General features: G+C 42.9%; 1 protein-coding gene across 28 annotated transcripts in view; it reads left to right on the top strand.

Annotated features, from left to right (window-relative positions):
- Positions 1-19,972, top strand: part of LOC109886139 (butyrophilin subfamily 3 member A2-like) — a 164,248-nt gene that overhangs the window by 45,188 nt on the left and 99,088 nt on the right. For all 28 annotated transcript variants that reach the window (XM_031791520.1, XM_031791524.1, XM_031791521.1 and 25 more), the window contains exons 3-5: positions 8,711-8,995; positions 9,179-9,289; positions 17,551-17,568. In XM_031791520.1, coding sequence (XP_031647380.1) covers positions 8,711-8,995; positions 9,179-9,289; positions 17,551-17,568 — 414 coding nt within the window. The remainder of the gene's footprint in view (positions 1-8,710; positions 8,996-9,178; positions 9,290-17,550; positions 17,569-19,972) is intronic.

A 19,972-nucleotide genomic window follows, 5' to 3' on the forward strand; every position in this document is an offset into this window, starting at 1 on the left:
TGTAGGTGCTGTATCTCAGCCGGTGATCTGTTTTATCTTGTATCTGTGTAGGTGCTGTATCTCAGCCAGTGATCTGTTTTATCTTGTATCTGTGTAGGTGCTGTATCTCAGCCAGTGATCTGTTTTATCTTGTATCTGTGTAGGTGCTGTATCTCAGCCAGTGATCTCTGTTTTATCTTGTGTCTGTGTAGGTGCTGTATCTCAGACAGTGATCTCTGTTTTATCATGTATCTTTGTAGGTTTTGTATCTCAGCCAGTGATCTCTGTTTTATCTTGTATCTGTGGGTGCTGTATCTCAGCCAGTGATCTGTTTTATCTTGTATCACTAGGTGCTGTATCTCAGCCAGTGATCTCTGTTTATATCTTGTATCTGTATCTCAGCCAGTGATCTCTGTTTTATCTTGTATCTGTAGGTGCTGTATCTCAGCCAGTGATCTCTGTTTTATCTTGTATCTGTAGGTGCTGTATCTCAGCCAGTGATCTCTGTTTTATCTTGTATCTGTGTAGGTGCTGTATCTCAGCCAGTGATCTCTGTTTTATCTTGTATCTGTGTAGGTGCTGTATCTCAGCCATAGATCTCTGTTTATCTTGTATCTGTAGGTGCTGTATCTCAGACACTGATCTCTGTTTTATATTGTATCTGTGTAGGTGCTGTATCTCAGCCAGTGATCTCTGTTTTATCTTGTATCTGTGTAGGTGCTGTATCTCAGCCAGTGATCTGTTTTATCTTGTATCTGTGTAGGTGCTGTATCTCAGCCAGTGATCTCTGTTTTATCTTGTGTCTGTGTAGGTGCTGTATCTCAGCCAGTGATCTGTTTGATCTTGTATCTGTGTAGGTGCTGTATCTCAGCCAGTGATCTCTGTTTTATCTTGTGTCTGTGTAGGTGCTGCATCTCAGACAGTGATCTCTGTTTTATCATGTATCTGTGTAGGTTTTGTATCTCAGCCAGTGATCTCTGTTTTATCTTGTATCTGTGGGTGCTGTATCTCAGCCAGTGATCTGTTTTATCTTGTATCACTAGGTGCTGTATCTTAGCCAGTGATATGTTTATCGTGTATCTGTGTAGGTGCTGTATCTCAGCCAGTGATCTCTGTTTTATCTTGTATCTGTATCTCAGCCAGTGATCTCTGTTTTATCTTGTATCTGTAGGTGCTGTATCTCAGCCAGTGATCTCTGTTTTATCTTGTATCTGTAGGTGCTGTATCTCAGCCGGTGATCTGTTTTATCTTGTATCTGTGTAGGTGCTGTATCTCAGCCAGTGATCTGTTTTATCTTGTATCTGTGTAGGTGCTGTGTCTCAGCCAGTGATCTCTGTTTTATCTTGTATCTGTAGGTGCTGTATCTCAGCCAGTGATCTCTGTTTTATCTTGTATCTGTAGGTGCTGTATCTCAGCCAGTGATCTCTGTTTTATCTTGTATCTGTGTAGGTGCTGTATCTCAGCCAGTGATCTCTGTTTTATCTGGTATCTGTGTAGGTGCTGTATCTCAGCCAGTGATCTCTGTTTCATCTTGTATCTGTGTAGTTGCTGTATCTCAGCCAGTGATCTGTTTTATCTTGTATCTGTGTAGGTGCTGTATCTCAGCCAGTGATCTCTGTTTTATCTTGTATCTGTGTAGGTGCTGTATCTCAGCCAGTGATCTCTATTTTATCTTGTATCTGTAGGTGCTGTATCTCAGCCAGTGATCTCTGTTTTATCTTGTATCTGTGTAGGTGCTGTATCTCAGCCAGTGATCTCTGTTTTATCTTGTATCTGTGTAGGTGCTGTATCTCAACCAGTGATCTCTGTTTTATCTTGTATCTGTAGGTGTTGTATCTCAGCCAGTGATCTATGTTTTATCTTGTATCTGTAGGTACTGTATCTCAGCCAGTGATCTGTTTTATATTTTATCTGTGTAGGTGTTGTATCTCAGCCAGTGATGTGTTTTATCTTGTATCTGTGTAGGTGCTGTATCTCAGCCAGTGATCTCTGTTTTATCTTGTATCTGTGTAGGTGCTGTATCTCAGCCAGTGATCTCTGTTTTATCTTGTATCTGTGTAGGTGCTGTATCTCAGCCAGTGATCTGTTTTATCTTGTATCTGTGTAGGTGCTGTATCTCAGCCAGTGATCTGTTTTATCTTGTATCTGTGTAGGTGCTGTATCTCAGCCAGTGATCTGTTTTATCTTGTATCTGTGTAGGTGCTGTATCTCAGCCAGTGATCTGTTTTATCTTGTATCTGTGTAGGTGCTGTATCTCAGCCAGTGATCTCTGTTTTATCTTGTGTCTGTGTAGGTGCTGTATCTCAGACAGTGATCTCTGTTTTATCATGTATCTGTGTAGGTTTTGTATCTCAGCCAGTGATCTCTGTTTTATCTTGTATCTGTGGGTGCTGTATCTCAGCCAGTGATCTGTTTTATCTTGTATCACTAGGTGCTGTATCTTAGCCAGTGATATGTTTATCGTGTATCTGTGTAGGTGCTGTATCTCAGCCAGTGATCTCTGTTTTATCTTGTATCTGTATCTCAGCCAGTGATCTTTGTTTTATCTTGTATCTGTAGGTGCTGTATCTCAGCCAGTGATCTCTGTTTTATCTTGTATCTGTAGGTGCTGTATCTCAGCCAGTGATCTCTGTTTTATCTTGTATCTGTGTAGGTGCTGTATCTCAGCCAGTGATCTCTGTTTTATCTTGTATCTGTGTAGGTGCTGTATCTCAGCCATAGATCTCTGTTTTATCTTGTATCTGTAGGTGCTGTATCTCAGACACTGATCTCTGTTTTATATTGTATCTGTGTAGGTGCTGTATCTCAGCCAGTGATCTCTGTTTTATCTTGTATCTGTGTAGGTGCTGTATCTCAGCCAGTGATCTGTTTAACTTGTATCTGTGTAGGTGCTGTATCTCAGCCAGTGATCTGTTTAATCTTGTATCTGTGTAGGTGCTGTATCTCAGCCAGTGATCTGTTTTATCTTGTATCTGTGTAGGTGCTGTATCTCAGCCAGTGATCTCTGTTTTATCTTGTGTCTGTGTAGGTGCTGTATCTCAGACAGTGATCTCTGTTTTATCATGTATCTGTGTAGGTTTTGTATCTCAGCCAGTGATCTGTTTTATCTTGTATCACTAGGTGCTGTATCTTAGCCAGTGATATGTTTATCGTGTATCTGTGTAGGTGCTGTATCTCAGCCAGTGATCTCTGTTTTATCTTGTATCTGTATCTCAGCCAGTGATCTCTGTTCTATCTTGGATCTGTAGGTGCTGTATCTCAGCCAGTGATCTCTGTTTTATCTTGTATCTGTGTAGGTGCTGTATCTCAGCCAGTGATCTCTGTTTTATCTTATATCTGTGTAGGTGCTGTATCTCAGCCATAGATCTCTGTTTTATCTTGTATCTGTAGGTGCTGTATCTCAGACACTGATCTCTGTTTTATATTGTATCTGTGTAGGTGCTGTATCTCAGCCAGTGATCTCTGTTTTATCTTGTATCTGTGTAGGTGCTGTATCTCAGCCAGTGATCTCTGTTTTATCTTGTATCTGTGTAGGTGCTGTATCTCAGCCAGTGATCTGTTTCATCTTGTATCTGTGTAGTTGCTGTATCTCAGCCAGTGATCTGTTTTATCTTGTATCTGTGTAGGTGCTGTATCTCAGCCAGTGATCTCTGTTTTATCTTGTATCTGTGTAGGTGCTGTATCTCAGCCAGTGATCTCAGTTTTATCTTGTATCTGTAGGTGCTGTATCTCAGCCAGTGATCTCTGTTTTATCTTGTATCTGTGTAGGTGCTGTATCTCAGCCAGTGATCTCTGTTTTATCTTGTATCTGTGTAGGTGCTGTATCTCAGCCAGTGATCTCTGTTTTTTCTTGTATCTGTAGGTGTTGTATCTCAGCCAGTGATCTGTTTTATCTTGTATCACTAGGTGCTGTATCTTAGCCAGTGATATGTTTATCGTGTATCTGTGTAGGTGCTGTATCTCAGCCAGTGATCTCTGTTTTATCTTGTATCTGTATCTCAGCCAGTGATCTTTGTTTTATCTTGTATCTGTAGGTGCTGTATCTCAGCCAGTGATCTCTGTTTTATCTTGTATCTGTAGGTGCTGTATCTCAGCCAGTGATCTCTGTTTTATCTTGTATCTGTGTAGGTGCTGTATCTCAGCCAGTGATCTCTGTTTTATCTTGTATCTGTGTAGGTGCTGTATCTCAGCCATAGATCTCTGTTTTATCTTGTATCTGTAGGTGCTGTATCTCAGACACTGATCTCTGTTTTATATTGTATCTGTGTAGGTGCTGTATCTCAGCCAGTGATCTCTGTTTTATCTTGTATCTGTGTAGGTGCTGTATCTCAGCCAGTGATCTGTTTAACTTGTATCTGTGTAGGTGCTGTATCTCAGCCAGTGATCTGTTTTATCTTGTATCTGTGTAGGTGCTGTATCTCAGCCAGTGATCTGTTTTATCTTGTATCTGTGTAGGTGCTGTATCTCAGCCAGTGATCTCTGTTTTATCTTGTGTCTGTGTAGGTGCTGTATCTCAGACAGTGATCTCTGTTTTATCATGTATCTGTGTAGGTTTTGTATCTCAGCCAGTGATCTGTTTTATCTTGTATCACTAGGTGCTGTATCTTAGCCAGTGATATGTTTATCGTGTATCTGTGTAGGTGCTGTATCTCAGCCAGTGATCTCTGTTTTATCTTGTATCTGTATCTCAGCCAGTGATCTCTGTTTTATCTTGGATCTGTAGGTGCTGTATCTCAGCCAGTGATCTCTGTTTTATCTTGTATCTGTGTAGGTGCTGTATCTCAGCCAGTGATCTCTGTTTTATCTTGTATCTGTGTAGGTGCTGTATCTCAGCCATAGATCTCTGTTTTATCTTGTATCTGTAGGTGCTGTATCTCAGACACTGATCTCTGTTTTATATTGTATCTGTGTAGGTGCTGTATCTCAGCCAGTGATCTCTGTTTTATCTTGTATCTGTGTAGGTGCTGTATCTCAGCCAGTGATCTCTGTTTTTATCTTGTATCTGTGTAGGTGCTGTATCTCAGCCAGTGATCTCTGTTTTATCTTGTATCTGTGTGGGTGCTGTATCTCAGCCAGTGATCTCTGTTTTATCTTGTATCTGTGTAGGTGCTGTATCTCAGCCAGTGATCTGTTTCATCTTGTATCTGTGTAGTTGCTGTATCTCAGCCAGTGATCTGTTTTATCTTGTATCTGTGTAGGTGCTGTATCTCAGCCAGTGATCTCTGTTTTATCTTGTATCTGTGTAGGTGCTGTATCTCAGCCAGTGATCTCAGTTTTATCTTGTATCTGTAGGTGCTGTTTCTCAGCCAGTGATCTCTGTTTTATCTTGTATCTGTGTAGGTGCTGTATCTCAGCCAGTGATCTCTGTTTTATCTTGTATCTGTGTAGGTGCTGTATCTCAGCCAGTGATCTCTGTTTTTTCTTGTATCTGTAGGTGTTGTATCTCAGCCAGTGATCTATGTTTTATCTTGTATCTGTAGGTGCTGTATCTCAGCCAGTGATCTGTTTTATATTTTATCTGTGTAGGTGTTGTATCTCAGCCAGTGATCTGTTTTATCTTGGATCTGTGTAGGTGCTGTATCTCAGCCAGTGATCTCTGTTTTATCTTGTATCTGTGTAGGTGCTGTATCTCAGCCAGTGATCTCTGTTTTATCTTGTATCTGTGTAGGTGTTGTATCTCAGCCAGTGATCTGTTTTATCTTGTATCTGTGTAGGTGCTGTATCTCAGCCAGTGATCTCTGTTTTATCTCGTGTCTGTGTAGGTTTTGTATCTCAGCCAGTGATCTCTGTTTTATCTTGTATCTGTGGGTGCTGTATCTGAGCCAGTGATCTGTTTTATCTTGTATCACTAGGTGCTGTATCTCAGCCAGTGATATGTTTATCGTGTATCTGTGTAGATGCTGTATCTCAGCCAGTGATCTCTGTTTCATCTTGTATCTGTATCTCAGCCAGTGATCTGTTTTATCTTGTATCTGTGTAGGTGCTGTATCTCAGCCAGTGATCTCTGGTTTATCTTGTAGGTGCTGTGTCTCAGCCAGTGATCCCTGTTTTATCTCGTATCTGTGTAGGTTTGGGGCGGCAGCGTAGCCTAGTGGTTAGAGCGTTGGACTAGTAACCGGAAGGTTGCGAGTTCAAACCCCCGAGCTGACATGGTACAAATCTGTCGTTCTGCCCCTGAACAGGCAGTTAACCCACTGTTCCCAGGCCGTCATTGAAAATAAGAATGTGTTCTTAACTGACTTGCCTGGTTAAATAAAGGTTAAATAAAAAAAGGTTCTGTATCTCAGCCAGTGATCCCTGTTTTATCTTGTATCTGTAGTTGCTGTATCTCAGCCAGTGATCTGTTTTATCTTGTATCTGTGTAGGTGCTGTATCTCAGCCAGTGATCTCTGTTTTATCTTGTATCTGTGTAGGTGCTGTATCTCAGCCAGTGATCTCTGTTTTATCTTGTATCTGTAGGTGCTGTATCTCAGCCAGTGATCTCTGTTTTATCTTGTATCTGTGTAGGTGCTGTATCTCAGCCAGTGATCTCTGTTTTATCTTGTATCTGTGTAGGTGCTGTATCTCAGCCAGTGATCTCTGTTTTATCTTGTATCTGTAGGTGTTGTATCTCAGCCAGTGATCTATGTTTTATCTTGTATCTGTAGGTGCTGTATCTCAGCCAGTGATCTGTTTTATATTTTATCTGTGTAGGTGCTGTATCTCAGCCAGTGATCTGTTTTATCTTGTATCTGTGTAGGTGCTGTATCTCAGCCAGTGATCTGTTTTATCTTGTATCACTAGGTGCTGTATCTCAGCCAGTGATATGTTTATCGTGTATCTGTGTAGGTGCTGTATCTCAGCCAGTGATCTCTGTTTCATCTTGTATCTGTATCTCAGCCAGTGATCTGTTTTATCTTGTATCTGTGTAGGTGCTGTATCTCAGCCAGTGATCTCTGGTTTATCTTGTAGGTGCTGTGTCTCAGCCAGTGATCCCTGTTTTATCTCGTATCTGTGTAGGTTTGGGGCGGCAGCGTAGCCTAGTGGTTAGAGCGTTGGACTAGTAACCGGAAGGTTGCGAGTTCAAACCCCCGAGCTGACATGGTACAAAACTGTCGTTCTGCCCCTGAACAGGCAGTTAACCCACTGTTCCCAGGCCGTCATTGAAAATAAGAATGTGTTCTTAACTGACTTGCCTGGTTAAATAAAGGTAAAATAAATAAAAAAAGGTTCTGTGTCTCAGCCAGTGATCCCTGTTTTATCTTGTATCTGTAGGTGCTGTAACTCAGCCAGTGATCTGTTTCATCTTGTATCTGTGTAGTTGCTGTATCTCAGCCAGTGATCTGTTTTATCTTGTATCTGTGTAGGTGCTGTATCTCAGCCAGTGATCTCTGTTTTATCTTGTATCTGTGTAGGTGCTGTATCTCAGCCAGTGATCTCTGTTTTATCTTGTATCTGTAGGTGCTGTATCTCAGCCAGTGATCTCTGTTTTATCTTGTATCTGTGTAGGTGCTGTATCTCAGCCAGTGATCTCTGTTTTATCTTGTATCTGTGTAGGTGCTGTATCTCAGCCAGTGATCTCTGTTTTATCTTGTATCTGTAGGTGTTGTATCTCAGCCAGTGATCTATGTTTTATCTTGTATCTGTAGGTGCTGTATCTCAGCCAGTGATCTGTTTTATATTTTATCTGTGTAGGTGCTGTATCTCAGCCAGTGATCTGTTTTATCTTGTATCTGTGTAGGTGCTGTATCTCAGCCAGTGATCTGTTTTATCTTGTATCACTAGGTGCTGTATCTCAGCCAGTGATATGTTTATCGTGTATCTGTGTAGGTGCTGTATCTCAGCCAGTGATCTCTGTTTCATCTTGTATCTGTATCTCAGCCAGTGATCTGTTTTATCTTGTATCTGTGTAGGTGCTGTATCTCAGCCAGTGATCTCTGGTTTATCTTGTAGGTGCTGTGTCTCAGCCAGTGATCCCTGTTTTATCTCGTATCTGTGTAGGTTCTGTATCTCAGCCAGTGATCCCTGTTTTATCTTGTATCTGTGTAGGTGCTGTATCTCAGCCAGTGATCTCTGTTTTATCTTGTATCTGTGTAGGTGCTGTATCTCAGCCAGTGATCTCTGTTTTATCTTGTATCTGTGTAGGTGCTGTATCTCAGCCAGTGATCTCTGTTTTATCTTGTATCTGTAGGTGCTGTATCTCAGCCAGTGATCTCTGTTTTATCTTGTATCTGTGTAGGTGCTGTATCTCAGCCAGTGATCTCTGTTTTATCTTGTATCTGTGTAGGTGCTGTATCTCAACCAGTGATCTCTGTTTTTTCTTGTATCTGTAGGTGTTGTATCTCAGCCAGTGATCTATGTTTTATCTTGTATCTGTAGGTGCTGTATCTCAGCCAGTGATCTGTTTTATATTTTATCTGTGTAGGTGTTGTATCTCAGCCAGTGATCTGTTTTATCTTGTATCTGTGTAGGTGCTGTATCTCAGCCAGTGATCTCTGTTTTATCTTGTATCTGTGTAGGTGCTGTATCTCAGCCAGTGATCTCTGTTTTATCTTGTATCTGTGTAGGTGTTGTATCTCAGCCAGTGATCTGTTTGATCTTGTATCTGTGTAGGTGCTGTAACTCAGCCAGTGATCCCTGATTTATCTTGTATCTGTGTAGGTGCTGTATCTCAGACAGTGATCTATGTTTTATCGTGTATCTGTAGGTGCTGTATCTCAGCAGTGATCTGTTTTATCTTGTATCTGTGTAGGTGCTGTATCTCAGCCAGTGATCTCTATTGTTGGAACTAAAGACTGGGGGGTGGTCCTGAAGTGTGAGTCTGGAGGCTGGTTTCCTGAACCTGAGATGGAGTGGCTGGACAGTTCTGGAACCATCCTCCCTGCTGATGGACCTCCAGAGAGACACAGGGACTCAGAGGACCTCTACGCTCTGAGACGACATGTCACTGTGGACCAGACTGACACCAACAGGTTCACCTGTAGAGTTCACCAGACGGAGATCAATCACCTGAAGGAGACAGAGATTCATGTCCCAGGTGAGGTCTTCATTGGTTAACCCAAATACCTGAGACCTCTTGTTAGTTAGACTAGTTAGTGGAGGACGGTTTCCTAGGGGATGACCTTATTGGTCTGTTCAGTAGTATTTATAAATGATGCTTTACTTCCTGTACAGTATATATGTAGTGTTGTAATGGTTTGACATGACTTCTCTGTTTCAGATGACGTGTTTCCTAAATCACACGTAGGGTTGATTATTGGTCTGTCAATACTATTAGCTGTTGTAGTTCTCGCAGCTTCAGCTGGTGTCTACAAGTGGAGAAAACATACAGGTGAGTTTAACCTTGATGTCTGACTGGTCCTTGATCTCTGACTGGTCCTTGATGTCTGACTGGTCCTTGATATCTGACTGGTCCTTGATCTCTGACTGGTCCTTGATCTCTGACTGGTCCTTGATCTCTGACTGGTCCTTGATCTCTGACTGGTCCTTGATGTCTCATCACTAAACAAGTGTGAGATTTCAGTTGACATATTTTTTCATTAATTTGCAAACATTTTTAAATACCTGTTTTTCCTTTGTCATTATGGGGTATTGTGATGTCATAATGGGGTATTGTGTGTAGATTGAGATAAAATTTTTGTGTAACATAACAAAATGTGGAAAAAGTCACTTTCTGAATGCACTGTATTAGAAAGATCAGGATATAACTAGGAATGACCCATATACTGTCCATTAGGCTCTATTCATTTATACCAGAGGAAACAGGCTATGAGGGGTGGCCAGTCCTCTTCTGGCTCTGCCAGGTGGAGATTATAACAGAAGATGGCCAAGATGTTCAAATGTTCATAGATGATCTGCAGGGTCAAATAATAATAATCACAGTAGTTGTAGAGGGTCCAACAGGTCAGCACCTCTGGAGTAAATGTCAGTTGGCTTTTCATAGCCAATCATTCGGAGTATCTCTACCGCTCCTGCTGTCTGTAGAGAGTTGACACCAGCAGGTCTGGGACAGGTAGCACGTCCGGTGAACAGGTCAGGGTTCCATAGCCGCAGGCAGAACAGTTGAAACTGGAGCAGCAGCACAACCAGGTGGACTGGGGACAGCAAGGAGTCATCAGGCCAGATTGTCCTGAGGCATGGTCCTAGAGAGAAGAGAGAGGGGGTCCTCACTAATGCTCTTGTGGCTGAATGGAAGCAAGTCCCAACAGCAATTTTCCACCATCTAGTGGAAAGCCTTCCCAGAATAGCGGAGGCTGTTATAGGCTGTTATAGCAGCAAAGGGGGACCAAGTCCATATTAATGCCCATGATTTTGGAATGAAATGTTCAATGAGCAGGTGTCCACATACTTTTGGTCATGTAGTGTATACATCTGTCTGTCTGTCTGTCTGTCTGTCTGTCTGTCTCTCTCTTTCTTTCTGTCTGTCTGTCTGTCTGTCTGTCTGTCTGTCTGTCTGTCTGTCTGTCTGTCTGTCTGTCTGTCTGTCTGTCTGTGTTCCTGTCTGTCTATTTGTCTGTTTATGCTCCTGTCTATCTTCCTGTCTGTCTATCTTCCTGTCTATCTGTCTGTCTATGTTCCTGTCTGTCTGTCTGTCTATGTTCCTGTCTGTCTGTCTATGTTCCTGTCTGTCTGTCTATCTTCCTGTCTGTCTATCTTCCTGTCTGTCTGTCTGTCTATGTTCCTGTCTGTCTGTCTGTCTGTCTATGTTCCTGTCTGTCTATCTATGTTCCTGTCTGTCTGTCTGTCTGTCTGTCTGTCTGTCTGTCTGTCTGTCTGTCTGTCTGTCTGTCTGTCTGTCTGTCTGTCTGTCTGTCTGTCTGTCTGTCTGTCTGTCTGTCTGTCTGTCTGTCTGTGTACCTTTCTGTCTGTCTGTCTGTCTATAATCCTGTCTATCTTCCTGTCTGTCTATGTTCCTGTCTGTCTGTCTATGCTCCTGTCTGTCTGTGTATGTACCTGTCTTCATGTTCTAGTACCCATAATACATCATGTTTTATCTTCTGTCTACAGACAAGGTCACAAGAGAGAGGGGTGAGTTGCACAACTGCATGTATTTCATTGATTTATATACACTATATATTGCACTATATATTACACTGATTAACTACACTATATTTTACACAGATTAACTACACTAAATATTACACTGATGAACTACACTATATATTACACTGATTAACTACACTATATGTTACACTGGTTAACTACACTATATATTACACTGGTTAACTATACTATATATATTACACTGATTAACTACACTATATATTACACTGATTAACTACAATATATAATACACTGATTAACTACACTATATATTACACTGATTAACTACACTATATATTACACTTAGTAACTACACTATATATTACACTGATTAACTACACTATATATTACACTTAGTAACTACACTATATATTACCCTGATTAACTACACTATATATTATACTTATTACTACACTATATATTAGAATGATTAACTACACTATATATTACACTATATATTACACTGGTTAACTACACTATATATTACACTGGTTAACTACACTATATATTACACTGAATAACTACACTATATATTACACTGATTAACCAGACTATATATACAAAGTATGTTGACAACTCTTTAAATTAGTAGATTCTATTTCAGCCACACCTGTTGCTGACAGGTGTATAAAATCAAGCACCCAGCCATGCAATCTCCATAGACAAACATTGTCGGTCAAATGGCCTTACCTATGACTGTCAACGTGGCACTGTCTTAGGATGCCACCTTTCCTATAAGTCAGTTCGTCAGGTTTCTGCCCTGCTAGAGCTAACCCGGTCAAGTGTAAGTGCTGTTATTGTGGAGTGGAAACATCTAGGAGCAGAAATGTGTCAGTCGTTTAGTGGTAGGCCACAGAATCTCACAGAATTTGACCTCCAACTATTGAAGGGCATAAAAATCGTCTGTCCTCGGTTGCAACACTCACTACAGAGTTCCAAACTGCCTTTGGATGGAACGTCAACACAATAACTGTTTGTCTGGAGCTTCATGAAATGGGTTTCCATGGCCGAGCAGCCGCACACAAGCCTAAGTTCACCATGCTCAATGCCAAGCGCCGACTGAATTGGTGTAAAGCTCACCGCCATTGAACTCTGGACAGACAGGATACAATGACATGTTCCTGTCTGTCTGTGTATGTACCTGTCTTCATGTTCTAGTACCCATAATACATCATGTTTTATCTTCTGTCTACAGAGGACGTCAGAATAGAGAGGATGTAGTCTGTCTTCATGTTCTAGTACCCATAATACATCATGTTTTATCTACTGTCTACAGAGGAGGTCAGAATAGAGAGGATGTAGTCTGTCTTCATGTTCTAGTACCCATAATGCATCATATTTTATCTACTGTCTACAGAGGAGGTCAGAATTTTTATTTTATTTTTTATTTCACCTTTATTTAACCAGGTAGGCTAGTTGAGAACACCTTTATTTAACCAGGTAGGCTAGTTGAGAACAAGTTCTCATTTGCAACTGCGACCTGGCCAAGATAAAGCATAGCAGTGTGAGCAGACAACAAAGAGTAAACAATTAACAAGTCAATAACACAGTAGAAAACAAAGGGGGAGTCTATATACAATGTGTGCAAAAGGCATGAGGAGGTAGGCAAATAATTACAATTTTGCAGATTAACACTGGAGTGATGAATGATCAGATGGTCATGTACAGGTAGAGATATTGGTGTGCAAAAGAGCAGAAAAGTAAATAAATAAAAACAGTATGGGGATGAGGTAGGTGAAAAAGGGTGGGCTATTTACCAATAGACTATGTACAGCTGCAGCGATCGGTTAGCTGCTCAGATAGCTGATGTTTGAAGTTGGTGAGGGAGATAAAAGTCTCCAACTTCAGCGATTTTTGCAATTCGTTCCAGTCACAGGCAGCAGAGTACTGGAACGAAAGGCGGCCAAATGAGGTGTTGGCTTTAGGGATGATCAGTGAGATACACCTGCTGGAGCGCGTGCTACGGATGGGTGTTGCCATCGTGACTAGTGAGCTGAGATAAGGCGGAGCTTTACCTAGCATGGACTTGTAGATGACCTGGAGCCAGTGGGTCTGGCGACGAATATGTAGCGAGGGCCAGCCGACTAGAGCATACAAGTCGCAGTGGTGGGTGGTATAAGGTGCTTTAGTGACAAAACGGATGGCACTGTGATAGACTGCATCCAGTTTGCTGAGTAGAGTGTTGGAAGCCATTTTGTAGATGACATCGCCGAAGTCGAGGATCGGTAGGATAGTCTGTTTTACTAGGGTAAGCTTGGCGGCGTGAGTGAAGGAGGCTTTGTTGCGGAATAGAAAGCCGACTCTTGATTTGATTTTCGATTGGAGATGTTTGATATGAGTCTGGAAGGAGAGTTTGCAGTCTAGCCAGACACCTAGGTACTTATAGACGTCCACATATTCTAGGTCGGAACCATCCAGGGTGGTGATGCTAGTCGGGCATGCGGGTGCAGGCAGCGACCGGTTGAAAAGCATGCATTTGGTTTTACTAGCGTTTAAGAGCAGTTGGAGGCCACGGAAGGAGTGTTGTATGGCATTGAAGCTTGTTTGGAGGTTAGATAGCACAGTGTCCAAAGACGGGCCGAAAGTATATAGAATGGTGTCGTCTGCGTAGAGGTGGATCAGGGAATCGCCCGCAGCAAGAGCAACATCATTGATATACACAGAGAAAAGAGTCGGCCCGAGAATTGAACCCTGTGGCACCCCCATAGAGACTGCCAGAGGACCAGACAGCATGCCCTCCGATTTGACGCACTGAACTCTGTCTGCAAAGTAATTGGTGAACCAGGCAAGGCAGTCATCCGAAAAACCGAGGCTCCTGAGTCTGCCGATAAGAATATGGTGATTGACAGAGTCGAAAGCCTTGGCAAGGTCGATGAAGACGGCTGCACAGTACTGTCTTTTATCGATGGCGGTTATGATATCGTTGAGTACCTTGAGTGTGGCTGAGGTGCACCCATGACCAGCTCGGAAACCAGATTGCACAGCGGAGAAGGTACGGTAGGATTCGAGATGGTCAGTGACCTGTTTGTTGACTTGGCTTTCGAAGACCTTAGATAGGCAGGGCAGGATGGATATAGGTCTGTAACAGTTTGGGTCCAGGGTGTCTCCCTCTTTGAAGAGGGGGATGACTGCGGCAGCTTTCCAATCCTTGGGGATCTCAGACGATATGAAAGAGAGGTTGAACAGGCTGGTAATAGGGGTTGCGACAATGGTGGCAGATAGTTTCAGAAATAGAGGGTCCAGATTGTCAAGCCCAGCTGATTTGTACGGGTCCAGGTTTTGCAGCTCTTTCAGAACATCTGCTATCTGGATTTGGTTAAAGGAGAACCTGGAGAGGCTTGAGCGAGGAGCTGCGGGGGGGGCGGAGCTGTTGGCCGAGGTTGAAGTAGCCAGGCGGAAGGCATGGCCAGCCGTTGAGAAATGCTTATTGAAGTTTTCGATAATCATGGATTTATCAGTGGTGACCTTGTTACCTAGCCTCAGTGCAGTGGGCAGCTGGGAGGAGGTGCTCTTGTTCTCCATGGACTTCACGGTGTCCCAGAACTTTTTGGAGTTGGAGCTACAGGATGCAAACTTCTGCCTGAAGAAGCTGGCCTTAGCTTTCCTGACTGACTGCGTGTATTGGTTCCGGACTTCCCTGAACAGTTGCATATCACGGGGACTATTCGATGCTATTGCAGTCCGCCACAGGATGTTTTTGTGCTGGTCGAGGGCAGTCAGGTCTGGGGTGAACCAAGGGCTGTATCTGTTCTTAGTTCTGCATTTTTTGAACGGAGCATGCTTATCTAAAATGGTGAGGAAGTTACTTTTAAAGAATGACCAGGCATCCTCAACTGACGGGATGAGGTCAATGTCCTTCCAGGATACCCGGGCCAGGTCAATTAGAAAGGCCTGCTCACAGAAGTCTTTTAGGGAGCGTTTGACAGTGATGAGGGGTGGTCGTTTGACTGCGGCTCCGTAGCGGATACAGGCAATGAGGCAGTGATCGCTAAGATCCTGGTGGAAGACAGCGGAGGTGTATTTGGAGGGCCAGTTGGTCAGGATGACGTCTATGAGGGTGCCCTTGTTTACAGAGTTAGGGTTGTACCTGGTGGGTTCCTTGATGATTTGTGTGAGATTGAGGGCATCTAGCTTAGATTGTAGGACTGGCGGGGTGTTAAGCATATCCCAGTTTAGGTCACCTAACAGAACAAACTCTGAAGCTAGATGGGGGGCGATCAATTCACAAATGGTGTCCAGGGCACAGCTGGGAGCTGAGGGGGGTCGGTAGCAGGCGGCAACCGTGAGAGACTTATTTCTGGAGAGAGTAATTTTCAAAATTAGTAGTTCGAACTGTTTGGGTATGGACCTGGAAAGTATGACATTACTTTGCAGGCTATCTCTGCAGTAAACTGCAACTCCTCCCCCTTTGGCAGTTTTATCTTGACGGAAGATGTCATAGTTGGGTATGGAAATCTCTGAATTTTTGGTGGCCTTCCTGAGCCAGGATTCAGACACAGCAAGGACATCAGGGTTAGCAGAGTGTGCTAAAGCAGTGAGTAAAACAAACTTAGGGGGGAGGCTTCTGATGTTGACATGCATGAAACCAAGGCTTTTTCGATCACAGAAGTCAACAAATGAGGGTGCCTGGGGACATGCAGGGCCTGGGTTTACCTCCACATCACCCGCGGAACAGAGAAGGAGTAGTATGAGGGTGCGGCTAAAGGCTATCAAAACTGGTCGCCTAGAGCGTTGGGGACAGAGAATAAGAGGAGCAGGTTTCTGGGCGTGGTAGAATATATTCAGGGCATAATGCGCAGACAGGGGTATGGTGGGGTGCGGGTACAGCGGAGGTAAGCCCAGGCACTGGGTGATGATGAGAGAGGTTGTATCTCTGGACATGCTGGTAGTAATGGGTGAGGTCACCGCATGTGTGGGAGGTGGGACAAAGGAGTTATCAGGGGCATGAAGAGTGGAACTAGGGGCTCCATTGTGAACTAAAACAATGATAACTAACCTGAACAACAGTATACAAGGCATATTGACATTTGAGAAAGACATACAGCGAGGCATACAGTAATCACAGGTGTTGAATTGGGAAAGCTAGCTAAAACAGTAGGTGAGACAACAGCTAATCAGCTAGCACAACAACAGCAGGTAAAATGGCGTAGACTAGGCAACGGGGCCAACAGGCCAACAGATAAAACAAACAAGCAGAATGGAGTACCGTGATTAATGGACAGTCCAGCGTGCATCAGCTATGTAGCCAAGAGATCAGTGTCCAGGGGGCAGCGGTGGATGGGGCAGGGAAGCTGGACTGGCGAGTGTTATCCAGGTTTTAAAAAACTAACAATGACTAAATAGCTTGTAGCTAGTTAGCTGGTTAGCTTCTGGAGGTTCTTGAGTGTGTTCTAAAAATTTAAAAAAATTATAGCGATTCCGTATCACATTGGGTGAGGCAGGTTTCCGGAAGGTATAAACAAATTAAAAGTCAAAAGAGATAGAAAGTAAATATGGGTCCTGTGAGCGTTTGGGACGCGGCGATTCAGGCGGTTAGCAGGCCTGTGCTAACAAGCTAACAGTTTGTAGGCCCGGGCTAGACAAGGTAGCAGTTAGCGGACCGGAGCTGGACAAGCTAGCAGTTAGCAGGCCGAATTAGCAAGCAGGGAGATAGCGAGGGCTAGAGAGTTAGCCTTAGGGGGACGTCGCGATGGGGTGAGTCTGTTTATTCCTCTTCATGCGATGACATCGATAGACCGGTCGTGGGCCCGGGTATTGTAGCTCAGGAGTATGCTACGGTGGTAGCACAGGTGCTACGGCCGGGCTAGCTTCAAGCTAAGTGGGTGGAAACGCTAGCCAGGAGTAATCCGGGGTTGCGGTTTAGCTAGATAGCTAGTTGCTGAAAAATCCAGCTGAAAGATGTTCCGTTTGCGGTGGGAATCCGGGGATGAATCCGGGGATGAAAAATAAATAGGTCCGTTATGCTCTGGTTAGAGTCGCGTTATACGAACAGGCGAGAGCTTTCCGAACTACAGGTTAGCTGATGACCGGTTAGCTGGAGACCGCTAGCATAGCTGGTGGTTAGCTGGCTAGCTTCAGTTGAGGGGTTCCGAAGTAAATATAAATACTTTAGGAAAAATAGCTACATTGGGTGAGGCGGGTTGCAGGAGAGTATTTGGAAGCTTAGCAAAATGTTTTCAAAGAGATATGTGGATATATAAATATGTAAAAAACGAAAAAGAAACGATATATACAGGGACACGACAGCACAGGACGACTTACTGCTACGCCATCTTGGCTGTCTTCATGTCTGTCTTCATGTTCTAGTACCCATAATACATCATGTTTTATCTACTGTCTACAGAGGAGGTCAGAATAGAGAGAATGTAGTCTGTCTATGTTCCTATATATCTGTCTGTCTGTCTGTCTATGTACCTGTCTTCATGTTCTATTACCCATAATACATCATGTTTTATCTACTGTCTACAGAGGAGGTCAGAATAGAGAGGATGTAGTCTATCTTCATGTTCTAATACCCAAAATACATCATGTTTTATCTTCTGTCTACAGACAAGGTCACAAGAGAGAGTTTACCACAGTTTATAAACTGAAAATGACGTCATTAGTTTTCGAACTGTCCCGTCTCTTCTTGACACTGGTACAAAGGCTGTATAGTTCTCAAGCCTTCCCACATCGTCTATCCTAATTTAGATCATTTACGACCGAGCCAAGGCCAGCCTAACATAATAGTATTCTCATTAGTCAGTCCTGATTGAAATGTACACATAATTAGTCATTATTGATCAAAATTCCCTTAACATTTTCACCCTATGATTAAATATTATACATCCAATCACACATGTAGTTATATTTAAATATTAAAAAGCATACATCTATTTTTATTAGAGATATTTCTTATCATCAAAACATCACCTAAACATAACCCACTACTTGCATTCGCACTGACTGTTTTTAGGCCTACATCAGAATCATAACTCTTCTTATCAGGATTTTCATTACAATCTTCATTAAAAAACGGTCTAATATTGATACAACCTAACCTCCCTAAACATAAAAAATGGTCTCATCAAATATAAATTCCCCGCAAATGAAGGATCCAGATTCGTCTACTTGTTCTGTAGACATGCATTCAGCACTCCAAGGGTCAGAAGTTGGAATCGGCTGGTACCTCACCATCTGTTGTGTCATCGATTTCTCCAGAGTCCTGGAAATAAGTCCTCGTACACAGGGAATTAGACAACAGCCACATAAAATTAAAACAGTCACACAGGTGAATGTAGCCCATAATACAGTGATCATAATATTTTCCATTTTCCAAACATACTATCAAACCAATTAGTCAAATAAATATCCACCCCAGAGTTTTATGCCAACTTGTGAGCCAGGGTGGTCAAACCAGCTGAGGCTTCGGTCACTGATTCGTCCGGAGCTGTGCCATCGAGGAACAAACCATCTACACCCACTCTCACCTTTTCCAACCAACAAACATTTGAATTCTATTCTGCCAATTCATTCATTACATCTCTGGTATAATTGACAAAGCGCTGTGGATTATCCTAAATATAATTGATCCAGTTCACATTCTTATTTGAGTGTGGACCACTAGAAAATACTTAACTCTAATCCTGCTAAGATCTAATTTCTTGCTTTGAACTCGTCTGGTATCCCCCGTAGAACCCCAATGTTATCAATACATACTCTGTCATCAAAAGACCCAGATGGAGTACTTCTTTTCTCCCGTTTGGCCAACTTCATGTCTTGGTGTTGAATGAATGTGAAAGGCATTCCCAAATGTACAAGGGAACACAATCCTGTCCAATCTGCCGGTAAAACCCTGACATCATTCCCCCACACAACCTCCAGATGTTAGCCCTGGCCCACTTTACCTTATTGAAATCCCCAGAGTTCAAACAGCCTGTCAAATTAGACATGGTCTCGTCAGTGGTAATATTCTCTGTCCAATTGCAGGTACTAACTTCCCCTACATATTTCCCAAGAGTAATGTACCGGGCCATACCTTCACTATACTCCACCTCCTTCCATACTGGGTGAGTGGATTCATATAGCCCTCTCTCTCCATATGAGCTATGACCTGTGTCCATGATCAATATGGGGACCTGCACCGATATATACCATAATGGCTCAGAGTCCTAGACTGCCATGTAGTTAGGGACCCCATTTGGTCTACATAAAACTCCATTGAGACATCCTTCCCAACCTCTACTCTAACTTCCTGTCTACCCAGATCTAGGGATCTCTTATGCTTGTTTGGAATAAAATCCTCATTGTCTAAACCATGGGTCAATTACCACTCTCCGCATACTCAGGTGGGACGTGCTGTATCAGGAATATGGCACCCACGATAAGACAGCTCAGACGAACAGCCCTTCGATGAAGCCCCACCCTTTTCCCAGAAAACATATCACCAGCAAGAGGCCAAGACACACCTTCACTTCTATGAACGCTCACAGCTGGGGAAAAGTCGTGTATAAGGGAATCTTCAATAGGAGTTTGACCCCCACACCCTAAAAGGTTTGCGGTTCCTCTCCTACCTCTGTGATTGTTCGACAGTGTCAATGTATCCTACCCTCCCACAATGTGTGATACGCACCCCGGGAGCTCTTTCGGCTCTCCTCACCGCAAGGGCAGTCACCAGGAGTGGCCAACAGGCCTCGGGGACTGGATTGAGTGACTTCACCTGTAGTTCACCTGTAATGCATAAAATCCTGGACATACAGGCTTGGTTAACAAACAGTTTCTCATATGTTTTATCTGATTATCTTTAACTTCTATTTGTTAGCTAATTTGTTTTATTTATTATCAGTTTATTATCCAATAGGCCACTAACTTCCCCCTTTTGATACCTGGCTCTGCCCAGGTAACAACCTTATCTACCCTAAATAATGAGGTAGGATTAGTAAATTATTCTTATATTCTGACATTATCATGTATGTCCAATTCTCCCTTGGGC

Source organism: Oncorhynchus kisutch, linkage group LG16 (genome assembly GCF_002021735.2).
Source record: "Oncorhynchus kisutch isolate 150728-3 linkage group LG16, Okis_V2, whole genome shotgun sequence".
NCBI classification, from domain to species: domain Eukaryota; kingdom Metazoa; phylum Chordata; class Actinopteri; order Salmoniformes; family Salmonidae; genus Oncorhynchus; species Oncorhynchus kisutch.